Source organism: Astatotilapia calliptera, chromosome 23, assembly GCF_900246225.1.
Source record: "Astatotilapia calliptera chromosome 23, fAstCal1.2, whole genome shotgun sequence".
NCBI classification, from domain to species: Eukaryota; Metazoa; Chordata; class Actinopteri; order Cichliformes; family Cichlidae; genus Astatotilapia; species Astatotilapia calliptera.
In genome coordinates, this window is record NC_039323.1 from 18,927,205 (window position 1) to 18,947,139 (window position 19,935).

At 39.3% G+C, this 19,935-nt stretch overlaps 1 protein-coding gene across 1 annotated transcript; it reads left to right on the forward strand.

Annotated features, from left to right (window-relative positions):
• The first annotated feature begins 1,123 nt into the window (after window positions 1-1,123).
• On the forward strand, window positions 1,124-13,681 carry LOC113015559 (NLR family CARD domain-containing protein 3-like). Its single transcript, XM_026157569.1, has 13 exons — window positions 1,124-1,177; window positions 3,280-3,363; window positions 3,448-3,558; window positions 3,661-3,774; window positions 4,422-4,535; window positions 6,103-6,181; window positions 6,648-6,876; window positions 7,196-8,957; window positions 9,050-9,223; window positions 10,255-10,428; window positions 11,990-12,145; window positions 12,471-12,517; window positions 12,693-13,681. Exons 1-13 carry the CDS (start codon window positions 1,128-1,130, stop codon window positions 13,259-13,261), a joined length of 3,663 nt encoding a protein of 1,220 aa, XP_026013354.1. The 5' UTR covers window positions 1,124-1,127; the 3' UTR covers window positions 13,262-13,681.
• The last annotated feature ends 6,254 nt before the right edge of the window (window positions 13,682-19,935 follow it).

Below are 19,935 nucleotides of genomic sequence, written 5' to 3' on the forward strand. Positions count from 1 at the left end.
TAGTTTCTGTGAACATGACATAACATAGTGATTAATAAAAGATTAAACACTACATTATTGGATTAATGCCACCTCTCAAATATGCTGACAAACTCTTAATTACAATAAGAAAAAAGTCTGTTGATTGACATCTGTGCTTGCGACCACCACAAGCACACCAGCACCTTAGATTTTTGCACACGTTTGGTCTTGTTCTCTCTATGTGAGTGTATCATAAGAGAAGTCCAAAAAAAGTTTTTAAACTCTTTAGCCATGTTAAAACCATCTAGAAAATGCTGGGCGGGTGTTGATTTAGCGGTACAAACATGTTCACATTAAAAACCTGTTACTGTTTGAACTTCCTGAAAAGAGAAGCAGTTGCCTTTTAGTGAATCTAATCTTTCTCAGAAACACATTCTGGATTTTTATAACTGAGATTAAAGACTGCGTTAGAGTCTGAATATAGAGTCTGTATTCTCTGTTCAGAATACAGACCAGATCTTAACAGCCTTCTGTTTGATGTTTTTCTGTCATTGAGTGATTTATACAAGTGTGGTATTCATTTATAGAAAGTACATATTTACTATAACACGTCACATTTGCTTTCAAGTTCAATATATTGATCTGAAAGTCAGAGTGATAATAATGCCATATAGAGCCGTTTAAAACTGTCTCTTGCCGCCAGTGTTCCTATGGACAACATATAGGAATATAAGGGATAATATATAAATGGGGATTCTAAATACCACATTACTTTGGACCTCTGACATTTTATTAACGGTGTAATGTCTGGTCAACCTTTGATAAATCTTTTGAAACTTCTTAAAGGGCATTTAAAAAGAACAAAGAAAACAAAATTGACATATACAAAATAAATTACAATACCCTTAAAAGCAAATACTGCCCAGAGAGACAGCTGCCTGGTGGAGGTTTGTGCTCTCGCACTGCTTCTTATTTTTCATAGATTAACCCTTTAACCCACTAACTTATGAAAAGTTATCTTTGTGTATTTGAATTTTTGGTCTGTGGATTTAAATTGAAGTTCCACCTTAAATAATAACGCACACGAAAACACATTGTATCTTTTATTGTCTGTGTCATGTGTTGGGCTGGGTGTTTACGCCCATCTTTTTTTTACTTTCACTTTCATGAACTGTGTGGCGCAGGTGATCGTCTCCTGTGGGAAGCTCCGTGAAAGGTAAGTGAAGCACTCTGTAATGTTTTCCTTGCTAACATCAGCTGTGTACAGGTTAGTTCCACCACAAACAGCACAAATTTGCCGCTCCGTTTAGTTGGAACTATGGAGCGGCTCCAGCTGGAACTGGGAAGCAGGGGCTGGGAAAGCTGGCCATTTAATGTTTGTGTACGTGCGTGACCAGCTCAGCAAAGATAAGCTGACGGTCAGCAGCTGATCTCTGAATCGTTGTTAGTGTGGATCCACTATTGATTACTGAAGGGCAGCTTTTTCTCCCGTGGAGCAAAAGTCATTGTTGTTGTTTTTTTTCCTGCTGTGGAGGAAAAGCTTTTTATATCATGGTTGCTAGGCAACCTGGGCAGCGCGACGGAGGCTAGACCGTCCGATTTCACAAGCTTCGCACTTCCGGCCTTAGCGATCTTTGAGTACGCCGCCCTTGTGGACCGTTAAGGCTGCTTACTTTAAGGCTGCAGACCCTGAATTGGGATACAGCCCATGACATGGATTCCTGCTTGTATGCTTGTACCATAATGTCCAGAATAGAGGAACTGCAAAATTCAAACGTACCATAATGCAAGAGGACAACGTAGTGGTGAACCTGGCACTTTAAATAGTGAAGCAATGCCATTTCAGACAAGAGAAAGAATGTCAATAAACCTTAAATCTCATGCCTGTGTTGCTGACAACATCATTTTTATTAGTTTATTGATTTAAAATGAAAAAGATTTGCATGTAATCATACCCAAAGCTTTGACTCTGTGTCTCTTTGTTAAAGAAAAGTGGACTGTGATATACCGAAGGGATCTGATCAACTCAAACAGCTGGAGGCAATAAACACAACTTCACCTCCTGTTTGTCCGAACCAGGATTAGGCTGCATTCACTGGTGCATATCACTAATAATCTCTAACAGATCCGTGTGCCTCCAGCAAATAATGTTAGGGTTTACATGCATTACTTGCATTTAAAAAAACCATAAAATTCAAACAAGAATTTCAACCACATATATGCAATTTTATTAGGATAGCATGATGCTGTGCTGGTTCATGACATTGTCTCCCAATAAGAAGGTCCAGGGTTTGATCCTGCCAGACTTTCTGTGTGAAGTTTCATGTTCCTCCCACAGTCCAAAAACATGCATGTTAGGTTACTTGGTGACTCTAAGGTGCCTCTTAAACTATAGCTGCTGGGATAGGCTTTTGCCAGATCATAACACTTAATTGGATAAGCAGTAGAAAATAGATGTATGAACAATTTTCTAAACTAATTCTAGAATTCAAAACTTATCTTATCAAACTTCCTCCGTAAGGGAACTTTCTTCATGTTAAAAGTGAAGCCACCAAGTGCTGCTTATTTGATCATTGGGGCTCTCTGTCTAATGTTGTCAGCACCTTAACCTGACATTGAGATACTGATTTTGTGAGCTAGCTCTATAAAAATAGCTGCTGAGATGAAGCAGAAAAGAAGCAGCTGATATTTGGACAACAAACATGACGGAAAGGAGGATTTCTTTTGATGTGCACATGAATGATTTGTGTTTCATCTGCAGGTGAAGGTAGGAAGTGATGTAGATGTGACTTAAAAGACCCCAAAATTATACAGTGAAACACCAAACAATATGGTGATCCTCTATGAGCAAAGATGGAGATTATAAAGAAACACACACTGACAGGTCAGACAGGTCAGGCAAAGGTCTGCTAAACAAGCAGAACACCACTTTCTCTCTAGTTTATGAGTTATCTGCTTCAGGGTAAAACTTATTATGAATTACATCAGGGAGTCAAACCTCTCCAATTAGCTGCTTTCTTTGTCAGAGGAACAAGAGCATCAAGAGTCATATACAGTGAGGTTTTGACAATATTAACAAGATAATTGACGTCTATTAGTTGCTCTGCATTGTGTTTAGAGATGGCACTGAAGGAAATAATGGTGGAATTATTTCTTTAACATTAGTTACAGCATTTTTAGATAGACATCTACAAAGAAAAACAATCCACAGTGCTGTGTTGTCCATTATTTTAGAATTAAGTGTCATTAACAAATAGTCAGACAAAGAGATTTTTCAGTAAATATTTCTAAATGTCCTCTTTCTACTCCGTATGTCAGGAATATGGAGGACAGAGAGGAGGGAGTCCCTCCCTCTAAAACCACTCTGTGTGGGAAACATGAGAGCCAGACCAAAGCTCAGAGGTGAGATGACCATCTCTAACTGTCCATGACTCTTCTCCATGTGACAGCTCAGCACTAACATCACTGCTTCATCATTATTCACAGAAAAAAACACAGAATCAAACGCAAACCTGAAACTGGATCCAGCTGTGAGTCTGCCAAAAGTGAGATGTCAACAAATGACGATGTTAAAAGACAGTGCACCTCTGAATCTAAGTATGCTGATATTAGTTACTTTTAGAACAGTTGTTATTAACACAGGGATAATGTAGTTAAAGTGCTGCAAATATGTGTTCATTTTTTTTTTGTTGCTGTCAGGATCACTCAGAGTCCAGGATTTCCTGAACCTGAACCCAGCTGTGTGTCCTTGAAGAGCAACCAGTCAAAGGGCATTGGAGAAACCTTTAAAGCGGAACTTTCTGAGATAGAGAGGTATTCTGTACCTAAAGCTGTAACTGTGTTTGAAGCTCTTTTCCCCACTAAGTGTAAAGAATCGACATGATGGGAGCCATTTATGTAGGGAAGAGTATCTGTAGGACTCTGCTCTTGCAGCAGATAATCTCCATGTGTTGTAGACTTATTAAAAAAATTCTTATATTTATAGTAAAAATGGGGAACTAGATAGAAAAATGTCTTTAATTCCTAAACAGTTAACACAATACTTTAGTTAAACCTTTTAGTTTAAAGCAGAAAGTCTGCATTTCAATCACATCTTTATTGTTAGATGTAAAATCTATTTTAAATGTATATAGAAGCTACATTATGAAAAAATTGTCAATGTACAAAAGCTTACAGACCTAACTACAAGATGTCTACCATCTCAGCTTGGACACTTGACATCAAGTTGGCAGCAGCTATTAACTATCACTATAAACCATAACTTGGTTTGCAACATAACAATGACAAATGTAGAATACTGTGACCAACATGAAAATGTCTTATAATATCCTCCATCAACACAGCATGGTTGAATTATATAGGATTAAAGAACAACAACAAGTTTAAAGACAGCATGTCTCTAAATCCAAGTAGGTTGATATCAGTTACTTCTAAAGTTGTTCTATTTCTTTTTCTGTCAGGATCCCTCGGAGAAAAGACTTTCCTGGACCTGAACTGAGCTGCGTGTCCTTAAAGAGCAACCAGTCCAAGGGCATTGGAGAAACTTTTAAAGCACGGCCTTCTGCTGTAAAGAGGTAATCTGATTTGTTTCAACAGTGTCTATTGTTTTCACCCTTGACAAACACAGCAGTCAGAGTTTAAAGAATAAATGCTGTAGGGGGTGTTTCTGAAGTAAAGTGGCTATAAGACTCCAATTGGTCTAGCAGTTGATGACTGGAAGATGCTAAAAAGCTTGGTGAGCATGACACCACATGAGAAGCAGGGAAGTTCATCTTTATAGAGGTTTATGGATGATTTTGGATTGTTGCATTGAAAAATGAAAGACAGTCCTGGATGTTGCTACATGATGTTACCAGCATTAATTTGATTTTTAAAACTGTACCTGTAAGTCAGGAGCTCATGTCAATCTGTCTATATCGAGAAATAACAGGTATTTCTATTTATTTTATTTTTTTGCCAGTATGGATTGATCATTTTATAATAGATACACGGTGATTTAAACATAAAAATGAGATGCAACATGCCAGAAGCCAAGGGAGATGCTTTGTGTTGTTCCATTAAAAGTCTAGAAACAGCAACATATTGGAAATCATTTAAATCATTTACATAAAAATAGCACACATACTGTTGCAATCCCAGCCTAACACTGGTAGAGAGCACTCATATTTCCAGAAGTCCTTTTTATGTTCAGCATTCAAAGATGTATCTCAGCAAGAAATGCAGCCAACCTCTATATTTCTTACTTCTAGTTATTCCTTATAGCCCAAAATTCTTTCCCTTCACTCGTCTTTATATAGACCATATTAGCTTCATTTTGATAAAATAGTTGTTTTCTGTAAAATTGTTTCCAATTCTTTGTTTGCTTCTGTACAAAAATCCATCCATTCAAATCATCCATTTTTCTGTGTTTGCTTCCTTTTCATTTTGAAAAGCTTCCCTTAAAATTAACTTCCCTCTCATAACAGTTTTAACTCTGCGTCACAAAATGGTGGAACTATTGTACTCTCTATGTTTTCTGCTATGAATCATTTGTTCTCCTTTTTAATTTCTCTGAATCTCTGATTGTTGAACATACCTACATTTCTTTTCCACAGAGTATTTACAGTCCTCCCATTTTGATAAAAATGAAGGCAAATTATACTGTGATCAGACAGGTTATTATCGCTTCTCACTTGTCTCTATCTTGCAGTCTTCCCATTTATGTCTGTTGTGTACTTAAACAGTCTACCATAAAGAAGACTGAGTGTAGAGATGAGTAACATGTATAACCCTTCTCTGAAGGATGGAGTTTTCTCCACATCACAGAGTAAATTTTATCTACAGGACTGTAACGTGTCATAAGAAAATGAAAAAGAAAGTTTTTCACATGACTATTTGCACTCCTGTGCAAATCAGTAGTTTATAGAAACATCTTTAGCAGCAATGAGTCAAAGTCAATCTCTTCTGTATGACTTTATCAGTTACTTACATCAGAGTGGATGAATTATGGCCCAGTCTTCTTTAATGTTGCTTCACTTCTTTGAGGCTTGTTAGTGTTAGTTTCATGTATCTGAATTGAATCTCTGTTCAAATACAAACATCACTTTATAGACCTATGTGGACAGAAATAATCTGAACAATTTTTTTATGATTCCTCCACAGAGTGGACAAGGGGACCTCTGAGTCTCAAAGTGGTCAGTCTGTGCAGCAGCATCAAATGCATATGGACACCATATTTATGGTCTGTACATGTGAACCAACTACTTTTATATACATACCAAACAATACTGTGCCATTTTTATTTATAAAGCATGCATTTAACATGTCCCAGGCCATGGTATCTTTCCATTAGGGGTTTTGCAGAAATCATGTAAAATGCGCATGTAATAAAAAAAATAAACCCACACACGCTATAATCCACATAAACGATTCGCCAATCTTTGCCAATCTGATCACCTGTCCATTGCAATTCCTACGCTGGACTATACGCCATCACATTTTCAGCATGAACTATCACATAGAATAGACTAAAAAGGTATAAAACAACTACAATGGACCAAGTGCTGTACAGATGAACAAACACACCCATTCTCCTCACTGTCATCTCCATGCTACAGTTTGTAAACTAGCAGATTGTCAGTCAGTTCCAACACAGACACTGCATTACTTCAGTTTGATTTGGTCATTCAAACAATATTCTATTCTAGGAGCTGGAGGGTAACGTCATCACTTTTGTGAAGAATGAGTTGAAGAAGATCCAGAAGGTTCTCAGTCCGGATTATCGCGAATGCTTGAAGAGGCAAAAGGAGGATGAGGAGGTGTTGGAAGGTAGGGATGAAGAGAAGAGGAGGAGCAGCAAAGAGGCTTTTCTGAAAATCATACTGGACTTCCTGAGGAAAATGGACCAGGAGGAGCTGGCTGACCGTCTGCAGAGTAGTAAGAGGATTTCTCGTAGAATTTAAACCACTGGTTAAATGGGACATTTACCAATATCTTCATTTTATTGAAGCAACCACACTGCGAGTGAATTATATATATATATATATATATATATATATATATATATATATATATATATATATATATATATACATATATATATATATATATATATATATATATATATATATATATATATATATATATATATATATATACATACATACATACATACATACATACATACATACATACATACATACATATAAAATATTTTTATTAATGAATTTCTTTCATCGGTTTTGTTTTCATTTAGGAACACATGGTGTTGTTTGCCACGATCTTAAATCTACCCTGAAGAAGAAGTTCCAGTGTGTGTTTGAGGGGATCGCTAAAGCAGGAAACCCAACCCTTCTGAATCAGATCTACACAGAGCTCTACATCACGAAGGGAGGGACTGCAGAGGTCAATGATGAACATGAGATCAGACAGATTGAAACAACATCCAGGAAACCAGACAGACCAGAAACAACAATCAGACAAGAAGACATCTTTAAAGCCTCACTTGGAAGAGATGAACCAATTAGAACAGTGCTGATAAAGGGAGTGGCTGGCATTGGGAAAACTGTCCTAACACAAAAGTTAATTCTGGACTGGGCTGAAGACAAAGCCAATGAGGACATTCAGTTTATATTTCCATTCAGTTTCAGAGAGCTGAATGTTCTGAAAAAGGAAAAGTTCAGCCTGGTGGAACTTATTCATCACTTCTTTACTGAAACCAAAGAAGCAGGAATCTCCAGCTTTGAAGAGTTTAAAGTTCTGTTCATCTTTGATGGTCTGGATGAGTGTCGACTTCCTCTGGACTTCCGCAGAACTAAAGTCCTAACTGATCCTAGAAAGTCCACCTCAGTGGATGTGCTGTTAATAAACCTTATCAGGGGTAAACTACTTCCCTCTGCTCACCTCTGGATAACCACACGACCTGCAGCAGCCAGTCAGATCCCTCCTAAATATGTAGATATGGTGACAGAGGTCAGAGGTTTCACTAGATCACAGAAGGACGAGTACTTTAGGAAGAGATTCAGAGATGAGGAACAGGCCTGCAGGATCATCTCCCACATCAAGACATCACGAAGCCTCCACATCATGTGCCACATCCCAGTCTTCTGCTGGATCACTGCTACAGTTCTGGAGGATATGCTGAAAACCAGAGAGGAAGGGGAACTGCCTGAGACCCTGACTGAGATGTACATCCACTTTCTGGTGGTTCAGGCCAAAGTGAAGAAGGTCAAGTACGATGATGGAGTTGAGACAGATCCACACTGGAGTTTGGAAAATACAAAGATTATTGAGTCTCTGGGAAAACTGGCTTTTGATCAGCTGCAGAAGGGAAACCTGATCTTCTATGAATCAGACCTGACAGAGTGTGGCATCAATATCAGAGCAGCCTCAGTGTACTCAGGAGTGTTCACACAGATCTTTATAGAGGAGAGAGGACTGTACCAGGACAGGGTGTTCTGCTTTGTCCATCTTAGCATTCAAGAGTTTCTGGCTGCTCTTCATGTCCATCTGACTTTCATTAACTCTGGAGTCAATCTGCTGGAAGAACAACAAACAGGTACACACCTTTACCAGAGTGCTGTGGACAAGGCCTTACAAAGTCCAAATGGACATCTGGACTTGTTCCTTCGTTTCCTTCTTGGTCTGTCACTGGAGACCAATCAGAGTCTCCTACGAGGTCTGTTAAACCAAACAGGAAGTAGCTCACAGACCAATCAGGAAACCATCCAGTACATCAAGAAGAAGATCAATGAGAATCTATCTGCAGAGAAAAACATCAACCTGCTCCATTGTCTGAATGAACTGAATGATCGTTCTCTAGTAAAAGAGATCCAACAGTACTTGAGATCAGGACGTCTCTTCACAGATAAACTGTCTCCTGCTCAGTGGTCAGCTCTGGTCTTCATCTTGCTGTCAGCAGAAGAAGATCTAGATGTGTTTGATCTGAAGAAGTACTGTGTTTCAGAAGAGGCTCTACTGAGACTGCTGCCAGTGGTCAAAGCCTCCAAGAAAGCTCTGTAAGTTATTGTCAAGTTAACATTATTTGAATACATTGCTCTGGTTCAGTGATGGGGGGAAAAAACTTGCCTTCATCTTTATGTCTTTTCAGATTGAGTGAGTGTTTCCTTTCAGAAAGAAGCTGTGAAGCTCTGTCTACAGTTCTCAGCTCTCAGTCCTCTAGACTGAAACAGCTGGAACTAGGCAACAATGACCTACAACATTCAGGAGTACAGCTGTTATCAGTTGGATTGAAGAGTCAACACTGCACACTTGAAACTCTCAGGTCAGAGCAACTCACAGTTTGGTTTATATGTTTTTTAGATATTTGTCTAAAGTTTCCGATTCATAAATCTCTTTAAGTTACAACAAGTACAGATCAGTGACAAAGTAATTAAAGACAAGAAGCACAGGTATTTATGCAGCAGCAACTTATGTTGCTGACAACGAATAAAGGTCTCTTGTTTGATTTAACTGACTGGCTTCGGCTAACCTCCACACCACATGCCTGCTGGACCTGCTAGCCGCTACTTCCTTGCCAGACTGCTGTTACAGTGTGTACAATGATTGTGCAAAATAAACTGTCCTATATTTCTGAAGTTCAGGTAGAAACTGTACCTGAATCTATTGGTGTGGTTGTAGATGCTTATATACTTCATACCTGATGGCAGGACCATAAAGAGTGTATGGGTGGGGTGGCTGGAATCAGGGAGGATCCGGTGGACCTTCTTCTTACAACCCTATCTGAACAGATCCTGGATGGCTGGCAGTTCAGACCCAGTGATATGATCTGATCACCTTTCATACTTTTCTTTTTTCATCTTTTCAATTTCATTTATATAGCGCCAAATCACAACAACGGTCGTTGTCAAGGCGCTTTATATTGTACAGTAGATCGTACAATAATAGAGCCATAGAGCTTTGTGGTCCAGAGCCATTACAACTGCCATACCAAATCATGATAGAGCCAGACAGAATACTCTCGATGGTGCATCCATAAAAGTTGGGGAGTTTTCAAGGGTCCATGCCAAACCTCCTCAGCACACTTTTGCTGCTTTTGTGATCACATCCACGTGATGACCAGATCAGATCTTCAATGATGCTGATGCCCAGGAACCTGAAGCATCTGACACTCTCCCCTCAATGAAAATGGGTATGTGTCCTCCACCCTGCACTTTCCTGTAGTCCACAATGAGCTCCGAGGACTTGCATACATTGAGCAGCAGGTTGTTGTACAATACTATGATGTCAGGGCTCTCACCTCTGCTCTGTAAGCAGACTCGTCTCCATCAAAAATTTTGTACAATATCTTTTCAGGATGAACGGCTGTAACCTCTCAGAAAGAAGCTGTGAAAGTCTGTCCTCAGTTCTTAGCTTCCAGTTCTCCAGTGTGAGAGACCTGGATTTGAGTAACAACGACCTGCAGGATTCAGGAGTGACACTCCTGTCAGCTGGACTGCAGAGTCCACACTGCAAACTGGAAGCTCTAAGGTCAGGGTTCATCACACTGTTAAACTCATGAACTCAAAATTACATTGTTTTAATTGTTTGGATTTCATATTCACTTTACTCAACCATCGGTGTTTATGTGTTCTATGATGTGCTTGCAAAAGTGAACGGGTACCCTGAAGGCCATATGCTGCAATTAGTATCCAGTACACAATAATACTATTTAGCTGTGCATGGGCATTGTTAGTGACACTTCAGAAATAGAAAATGTAGCTTAGACTTACTAATGAAAACCAGTCCTTATGAACATTTGAAAGGGTTTTAAATACAAATGATCACATATTTGAGATCTGTTAATCAGCAAGTAAGAATGTGAGTCAACATTTATTATAGGGCTAAATTCCATTTGCGTGTCTATCTGTTCAAGCTTTCCATTTGACTGGAAAAATAAATATTAAACATATCCTTCCATCACTTACTGAAAAGTTTGGTTCTAAACTGTCAGTATTGGGGAATACCGGCGTTATGTATTTAAAATACAAAATATGAGTAACTGTATTCCATTACAGTTAACGTTTAAAAGGTGGTATTCAGAATACAGTTACTGAAATAAATGGATTACATGGCGGTATTTTCCTGTTTCATATGTTAGGCTATGCCCTCTCTATTTCTGGTAATTCCATGCCGGTGGAAACGCCAACAAAACACGCATTAAGAGGCTCTAATGCCTGTGTCTCAATCTCGCAGTCCATGTCACCCCTACTTGTGGCCCGCATAATGACGTGAAGAAATATTTTTAAAAATGATTACTCAAAAGATTATTTAATGTGAAGGCAATAGGCAGAGTGTTACAGGCATAGCCCTAAAGAATGTAGCCCTATGGGCAGTGCAGTCCATGCTGCAGGGAGAATGGACTGCCATACCGAGCCCAGTTGTAATTAAGCTATTAAGACTCGACTGTACACTGTGTTCGTGTTTTCCTCCGAAGCAATAAGTTCCGTTGGAGCAGCCTTTCAACGCCTCTGTCTGTCTCACTAGCAACGTTGACCCAGACAACAAAGTAAAGCTAGTTTTCAGCTACGAGCCCGACACGGAACCCGACGTATTAGCCAGAGGTCCCTTTACTACGGTTTGGAGCCGCGGACCTGTTTTATATACGTGCAGAATAGTTTTCCATATGAGATCACTGCAAAAAGTGCAGCCTTACCTGCAGCATGATAAAGCATGATAATATATTAAGTAATCCAAATTATTCAGAATACATTACTGTCATTGAGTAATGTAACGGAATACGTTACAAAATACATTTTGGGGCATGTATTCTGTAATCTGTATTGGAATATATTTTAAAAGTAACCTTCCCAACACTGTAAACTGAATATAGAGGTGGCATTAACTATATTTGTGTCTAAAACTCACGAAATCAGTGTTTTTCCAAGTATCAAAATTCAATTTCCACTGCCAAAATCTGAGGGAACCATACTGTCTCCTCTCTTGTTAATTTTTTTTTAGTTATTTATGTTTGAGTCATTAATTAAAATGTGGACCAAGTCCCAGTTTTTATAAATTCTTCCCCACTTGTGGTGTTTTGTGTGTCTCACAGTCTGTCAGGCTGTCTGGTTACAGAGAAAGGCTGTGATTCCCTTACATCAGCTGTAACCGCCAACACTACTCATCTGAGAGTGCTGGACCTGAGCTACAATCATCCTGGAGAGACAGGAGTGAATCTCCTGAAGCAGCTGACTCTGGAGACTCTCAGGTATGGAGTGACTGGCTGCAGCCATGTACAATGTTGATAGAGGAAAAAGGAGTGGAAATTTTTTCTTTGTCCTTCACTAGGTGCTGGTAGTTTTTTCTCCTTTTATTTAAGCCAGAATATGAACTTTATATGAACAATCACACATATAGGACCAGTTTTACATGCAGGGGATTTCTCAGAAGAACACCTGGGACATTAATTCTGTGCCTAACTTACTGTTTCATGATTTCCCATTAGTAAATTATTTAACACACACAACATATTGGTTTACATATTATTTATGCTGAAAGAGACTGTGCTGGTCTGACCCCCCTCCTTCTCTCAGGGTGGAGCCTGCTGGAGTCCAATGGTTGAGACCAGGTCTGAGGAAGTGTAAGTGTGTTGTTAATGTGATTCATGAAAATAAAGCAGCACACATTCAACCATCTTCAAACTGTCACATCACTCATTCACATCTCTGATGTCAGGACTCACCATCAAAGTGTGAATCAATGAACAGATGATGGATCAATAACTGCAGCTGGATTGTGTTTGTTCTCTCCATTAGATTCCTGTCAACTCACAATCGACACAAACACAGTACACACAAACCTCAAACTGTCTGACAACAACAGGACGGTGACACATGTGGAGGAGGTTCAGTCATATCCTGATCATCCAGACAGATTTGATGACCGTCCTCAGCTGCTGTGCAGAGATGGTCTGACTGGTCGCTGCTACTGGGAGGTCGAGTGGAGAGGCAGGGTTGACATTTCAGTGAGTTACGGAGGAATCAGAAGGAAAGGAGACAGTATTAGTTGTTTGTTTGGTGGAAATGATCAGTCCTGGAGTCTGAGCTGCTCTGAAAATCGTTATTTTGTCTGGCACAATAACCAAAAGACATGTTTTTCTTCATCCTCCTCCTCTGTCTCTAACAGAGTAGGAGTGTATGTGGACTGTCCTGCTGGCACTCTGTCCTTCTACAGAGTCTCCTCTGACACTCTGATCCACCTCCACACCTTCAACACCACATTCACTGAACCTCTTTATGCTGGGTTTGCGTTCAGGCCTGTTTCTTCATTGTGTTTGTGTAAATCTGTAGAATCAGAGATTTTCCAGGCAAACAGAAACTGTTGAACAGATAATGCAGTCTGTACGTGTCTGTCACTTTCCTTGTAAACTTTGTCTCCTTAGTCCTTTAACGATGAAAGCTACAATTATTCCAGCATCCACATGTTGTTTTTCTGTCCTCCTCCTCCACTCACAGCTTTATAGTGAAGTATGCTGTGTTTCTCTAAACTTAACTCACCTGAGATGCTTTAGTTTGCTGTTCGCAGTTAGTTTGCTGTACATGAGACAAACTGTGATATCAGGGAGGAATCACTGAGCTACACAAACCCAGAAGATGAATTTACAAACTCTTCAGAGACATTCACACATCATTTTTCAGTGAACAAAAGTGTAGAGACCAGCCGGGGTTTATCCAGATTTTATTCATAATTAATGACTTAAATGAACGTGTGTGTGTGTGTGTGTGTGTGTGTGTGTGTGTGTGTGTGTGTGTGTGTGTGTGTGTGTGTGTGTGTGTGTGTGTGTGTGTGTGATGTGATGATATTTATCTGACATTTCATAGAAGCAAAAAATGAATTTCCTAAAGGAGAATAAACACTAATAACTAACGCTGCATTGCTCTAAAGCTAAGACACAGTTTTTTATGACACAGTTTTATGGCTGTATTTATGATCAGCATTGTCGTACATATCGAAGCAGGAAGATGTTGATTGATTCCTGCAACCTGAATAAACTTGCGTTGTTGCATCAGTTTCTGTTTTATTATATCAGTGATATGGATGATCAACCGTGCTGATTTTATTAAATGCATGTTAATATTAATGTCCAGTGACCTTCAAGCAACTGCTATAACTACTGTAGTTTTCTTATTTGTTATGCTTAACTTGTCCACTGGGTCAGTCTGTAGAGAGTAGTGTCTCTCCTCAGTGTAAAACATTATCGCAGACCTTATAACAATGTTTCGTTCTTCAAAGAGACCCAAAACTGCACTTCTGCCACTGAAAACACTAGCATGAACATTCACCCTTCCCTTAGCTGTTAATCAGAGGTTGGTTATCAGGAACAGCTGTCATCTACTCTTGAGCTCTGGCAACTTGCACTCATTCCTGTTCAAGGTGGCAAAGATTACAGGTTGTTGTTAAGTATTGCAGACTGGATTCATTTCTCCTGGCAACTGCTTAATCTGTATAACCATTAAAGGGTGGCCTAAACACTGCTGCTGTCTTGTTGTAGCTTTGCTGTCATTTACTACTGGCATTGGCTGGTTCCTTGTTTTATGCTGTTTTAGTGTTAATTGTTTGTTATATTTTAATCATGCTTTTAAAGGAGTTGCATTTTAGGGTGTTTGAATTCGTTCTTGTTTCTTTTATATCTCGTTTACTGAGTTGTTTTGTGTTTTATATGTCACAATATATAGTTGTTGTTTTTTGTTCTGTTTTTATTTTTTGATTTAGCTTTAGTGGAGGCATGGCTGCTTGTTGTGGAGGCTAGGGATATGTGGTGGAATTCCCTCTGATGCATGTGAGCAGTAGCAGTTTTTGATACGGGCGACACGGGCGGTTGCCCGGGGCGGCATCACGGGCATCGGCAAAAAAAAAAAAATTGCTCGTACTCATGCTGCCCCGACATCATGCCAGCACATATTGGGAATGGTACAGGCACCGATCGGTTTTCTATCACCCATTTGCTGGGAGTAAGGGTACCCTTCGTTTGCGAGGTGTGCCTGCTGCTTGCGGCACAGGGAGGAGAGGGCAGGGCGGCGGGGGATTCACTGGTGGCTGGAGCAGCATCTAATAACCAACTCGCAAAATAAAACAAAACAACAAACACGAAAACACCAGACATCATGATACAGACATAATCTGCACCGATGTTTTATAGAAATTCTATACGCGAAAAGTGAGCACGAGAGCCCTCGGTGCGCCTATTGCTGCTGAAGTCAAAGTAAACTTTATTGTCATCTCCGCTACATACAGTCCAGTATATAGAGAGACGAGACGACGAGGCTCCAGTTACAGCAGTGCAAGTAAACAAACAATAAATATAAGAATAAGAAGAGTAAGAAAACAAATATACACTTTAGGACTCGGGGCAAAGGGATCAATAACAATTTAAAATTTATAATTTACTGTTTGATGATTTAAAGTCTCACACACAACCCGTGGAAAGGGGTTCATAATGTTGTAAATCCAAGCCCATTATGTATTCATGATTTGAATCCTGGGTTGTGTGAAATCCCAGAAATACACCTTAGACAAAGTGAATCTGTGAACTAAGGTGTAGGTTTATTAGGTTATGTTGTGGCGATCCTCGAGTTGGGGGATTTGTGTTCATACTGGAGTGCAAAATGAAAACCAATGTAAGATGGACAAGAAAAGTTCAAAGCCACCAGGTGCTCAGTTTAGAAAAAATAGAAAAGAAGAGGAGAAACGAGCAAAAGATACAGGTAAGCAGATGTGTCATTGGATAATGGCAGGTCATGTATCGTGAAACTATCAGAGTCAGAATACTTTATTAATCCCTAAGGAAATAATGTGGATTACTATGGAACGCCAGGACTGCCATAATGAATTAATTAAATACACCATTAAATAATTAATTAAATGTGGCAATAATTAATTAAAATTGGAATTAATTAATTAAATAAATAGTTATGACACATGTAATTAATTAATTATTGACACATTTAATTAATTATTTATGTATTTCACATTTTAATTAATTATTGACACATTTAATTAATTATTGACACATTTAATTAATTATTTAATGATATATTTATTTATTTCATTTTGGCAGTCCTGACGCCTGGCTCTCATCATGAAATAATTTTATCTGTCAGCCTCACCCATCAAACTCAGGGGGCGGGGTTAACGCTGATCGAGTCAAAACCATTGCTTTGGCCTGGTGGCCATTGTTTCTAGCACACAACAACCGGCATGTGGAAGCTAACAGAACTGAGCTTTGAAAAACCCTGTTTGTGTGTTACCAAATACCGTTTTAATATTTTTTTAGCCGAGAATGTAGTGGTTTAATCTTCATGTGTCTGGTTGGTTTGTCAAGATACAGCCTCTTTGCAAAAGTGTTTCGATGATTTCGGAGATGTCTGCCCAGTCTCACGGCAAAGCGTGGGATAGACCCGCTCGCCTCGCAAGCAATCCCACCGACAAAGCGCAGGCCCCGGTACACAGCTGTAGTAACCCCCGCTGACTTCTTTTACTGAGGTTATATTTATCGGTGTTTTATTTCCTGATGTTCTTATGTGTCCTACGTGTTTCAGTCGCCAATTCTGAATTATAACTAACATTAAAAACATGTTTAAGGAGGAGAGAGAGCAAATAAATCTGTTTAACATCTGATCTTTGGGTTTTTGTTCAGTAATCAGCGTGACCTGTGTATAAACACATAAAAGAGATAACGTTGGTGTTTCCGTCATGTAGTAACTGCTGGCTTTAACTGTACAAAGGTTGTTCGACACTATGAAACACATACAGACTTCATGATGTTCGGCTAATATTTTTATTGTGAATATTAATCATGCTGACCTCGCTCTGTACACCACGCAGCGAGGTCAGCATATCCACGATATCCTCAGCTCCATGAGTTAACACAAAGTTTCCCAGCTGACTATCTAACTGCCAACTATTCCAGAGACGTGGAAATATACAGCATAAAGAAAAGTGTAAGAGACTCAGCAGCAGATTAGAATAACAGTTATACATTTAATAAATCACCAAATGAATCCAAGAAACGAGCAAACCTGTTCCGACAATTTGAATTTGTATTCCCTCAGCTGCAGACTCGCTGCTGTTTAAATGTTTGAAAAGGAAGATTAGATATAAACAAACCTCAAACATAGACTCAGTCTGCCTTCACATTTGATATGAGGCCAGCACGTATAGTGGCCTCAGCAGGCTATTACTGAAATACACGTGCTATATCATAAACTATGATATAAACAGGGAGGTCCTATTAACATGTTTAGTTTTAAAGGACACCTTTAGTCTCATTCATGAGCAGTATTAGTTTTCTTCTAACATCCAGAAGTCTGCACAATGTGTTTCATAGTTTGTAACAAGCCTTTGACAGGTAAACATAACATGACCGAAAAAGCAAAAAAAAAGAAAAAAAAAAGAGAGAGAGAGAGAGAGAGAGAGAGAGAGTGTTGACATAAGAAGAGAAAATTCTCTCAATTATGGAGACAGGCAAATGGTTCATTTATGTTTGATGTGTGTTTATTCCTCCCTAAATATCGTCGGTGAAGTTCGCCATGCACGTCAGATTTTCCTGCGCATTTTTATACCTCTGCCAACAGAGAGAGAAAAAAAATCACATTCTAACAGACAGCTGGTGCTTAGAATACAGTTGAATAACTATTAAAAAACAGATGATATTTAGATGATAGTTCAGTCTAACGCATGTGCCAGTGAACCATTAAACGTCTGTGAAACTATGCAGTTATGAAACGTTACTTTAACCTCAGCCAAACCGATTTGCTCAGTTGTAAATAAAACAGCGAAGTAAACGTGACCCGACAGACAGAACCTGAGTGAATGAAGTCCAGCGTTTAACCACTGAGAGCTAAAACTCAGCTGAGGTTTGAAAGCTGTGTGCCGGTGATTGGACATCAGCCGCTGATAAAGCTGTTCGCCTATAAAGTGCTCTGTAAGGAAACGAGCTCCAGCAGCTCTGCGCTCGGGGAAAACACTATATTTACTTATCTTGTGCAGAAAAATGCGCTGACATTGCTTTATATCGAGTACCGGCTGCCCGGTTAAACTGTGACTATCACCAGGTAACTAGGCGTGTTTCTTGAATTAGCAGCAGGTGTTAAACAGCTGACAGATGAGGAGGAGGATGCATGCAGGTAAACTGAGGGTCTGTTGAGCTGATCGCTGGTTTCGTGAGAAAAATGTCAGCTCGTTCTTTATGTTACAGAAGCACAGAGACACAAGACCAGGCGGAAAGAGACGATCGTTCGGTGAAAATGAGAATCTGCGAATGCAACATGTGGAACACGGAGAGTGGAATATGTAAACAAACCGGTTAACGTAACCCCCTCGGTGCATTCTGCATGCTAACTGTTAGCAGAGCTAGTGAAATCTCTGAAAACATCTGAGCACTTTTGCAAACATGTTCTATGTTGACAACCTGACCAGACATACGTCGCGACATTCGCGGCTAAAACACTGTTAAAAGTGTAGCTGGTGACAGAAAAACGGGGTATTTTAAAACTACACCACCACCATTGCTGCCTGTGATTTGATCTGCATTCTGGGATAACTGGCTGCCTCAAGTCTACACAAGCAATCGATTTTCTAGGATCGACCTGTTTTGACTTACTTTGCACGGCAACCAATCAAATGTTAGAGAAGCTGCATGGGCAGCGTTAACCCCGCCCCCTGAGTTTGATGGGTGAGGCTGACAGATAAAATTATTTCATGACAAGAGCCAGGCGTCAGGACTGCCAAAATGAAATAAATAAATATATCATTAAATAATTAATTAAATGTGTCAATAATTAATTAAATGTGTCAATAATTAATTAAAATGTGAAATACATAAATAATTAATTAAATGTGTCAATAATTAATTAAAATGTGAAATACATAAATAATTAATTAAATGTGTCAATAATTAATTAAAATGTGAAATACATAAATAATTAATTAAATGTGTCAATAATTAATTAATTAATTAATTAAGAAATGGTAAATTGTTGCTTTGTCCTGTTCTCATTGTATGACGAATTATGATGGCTGTTTGGTAGCCGTTTGCATACAATGCATACTCTCCCTAAATTCATGTGTGTGTGTTTCTCTGGTGAATTTCGACAACAGTTTTATGTTAATGCTGTTGGACACATGAACAATAACCATATGACTGTACCCGCCACTAACACATGACCCTACGCTGTGTCACTGCATCATTCCATGTTTGACACTGATCACCACCTGCACTCATGTATATATCTTTCCACGTAGCACTTTTAATTTTTATCCCTACTTTTATTTTATTTATTTTTTTTCCATGTCTATTTAAGTGCTATTTATGACACTATGTTTGCACTGAAGCACCGCAGCAATTTCCTAATGTTGTAAACCTGCTCAACATTTGGCAATAAACCCCATTCTGATTCTGATTCTTTTTATGGGGGGCGGGGGGGGGGGGGGGGGGGGGGCGCCAGAGGGAGTGTTCGCCCAGGGCGCCAAACAGGCTAGGACCGCCACTGCATGTGAGTGTACACACCGGGAAATGGGTATAACGCACCATTTAAATTGCAGTGACAGTGGCAGTGAGGATTGCAGACCCATACTCCGGAACAGTAGGAGGCGGTAATGCTCCTTTACATTGGTTGCCAACTGCCGTTAAACACGAAGAAGAAGAAGAAGTGAGGATTGCAGAGAGATTACACGGGTGAGTAATTGGTGGCACCTTTGGGCACTCCTTCCTTTAGGTTGCCTCCCGAAGTGGTTAGTCTCCACCATTTTGTTAAATTATTTTACTGAGTTCCATTTTAACTAGGGTGGCAGTGAATCTTGTCCTTTTAATTAATGTTTGTTGATAAAGTATTTTAATTAACTGTTTTGTATTGTCAGTCCTTCTACCTAAAAAGTGTGGGTGTCAACTTTACTGGTTTTCCTCCTTCGTGCTGCCACATAAGGAAGAAGCTTCAGCATATTTAAGTAAATCTATCCTGTATCCCCAACTGCTCAGTGTATGTTTGTCTTAAACCCCTC

Excerpts from the sequence above, each read along its gene's own strand:
- LOC113015559 (XM_026157569.1), top strand. The coding sequence starts at position 1,128 with ATGAACTGTGTGGCGCAGGTGATCGTCTCCTGTGGGAAGCTCCGTGAA. Across the intron at positions 3,559-3,660 it reads CAGTGCACCTCTGAATCTAA|GATCACTCAGAGTCCAGGAT; the intron begins GTATGCTGATAT and ends TGTTGCTGTCAG. Across the intron at positions 4,536-6,102 it reads CGGCCTTCTGCTGTAAAGAG|AGTGGACAAGGGGACCTCTG; the intron begins GTAATCTGATTT and ends ATTCCTCCACAG.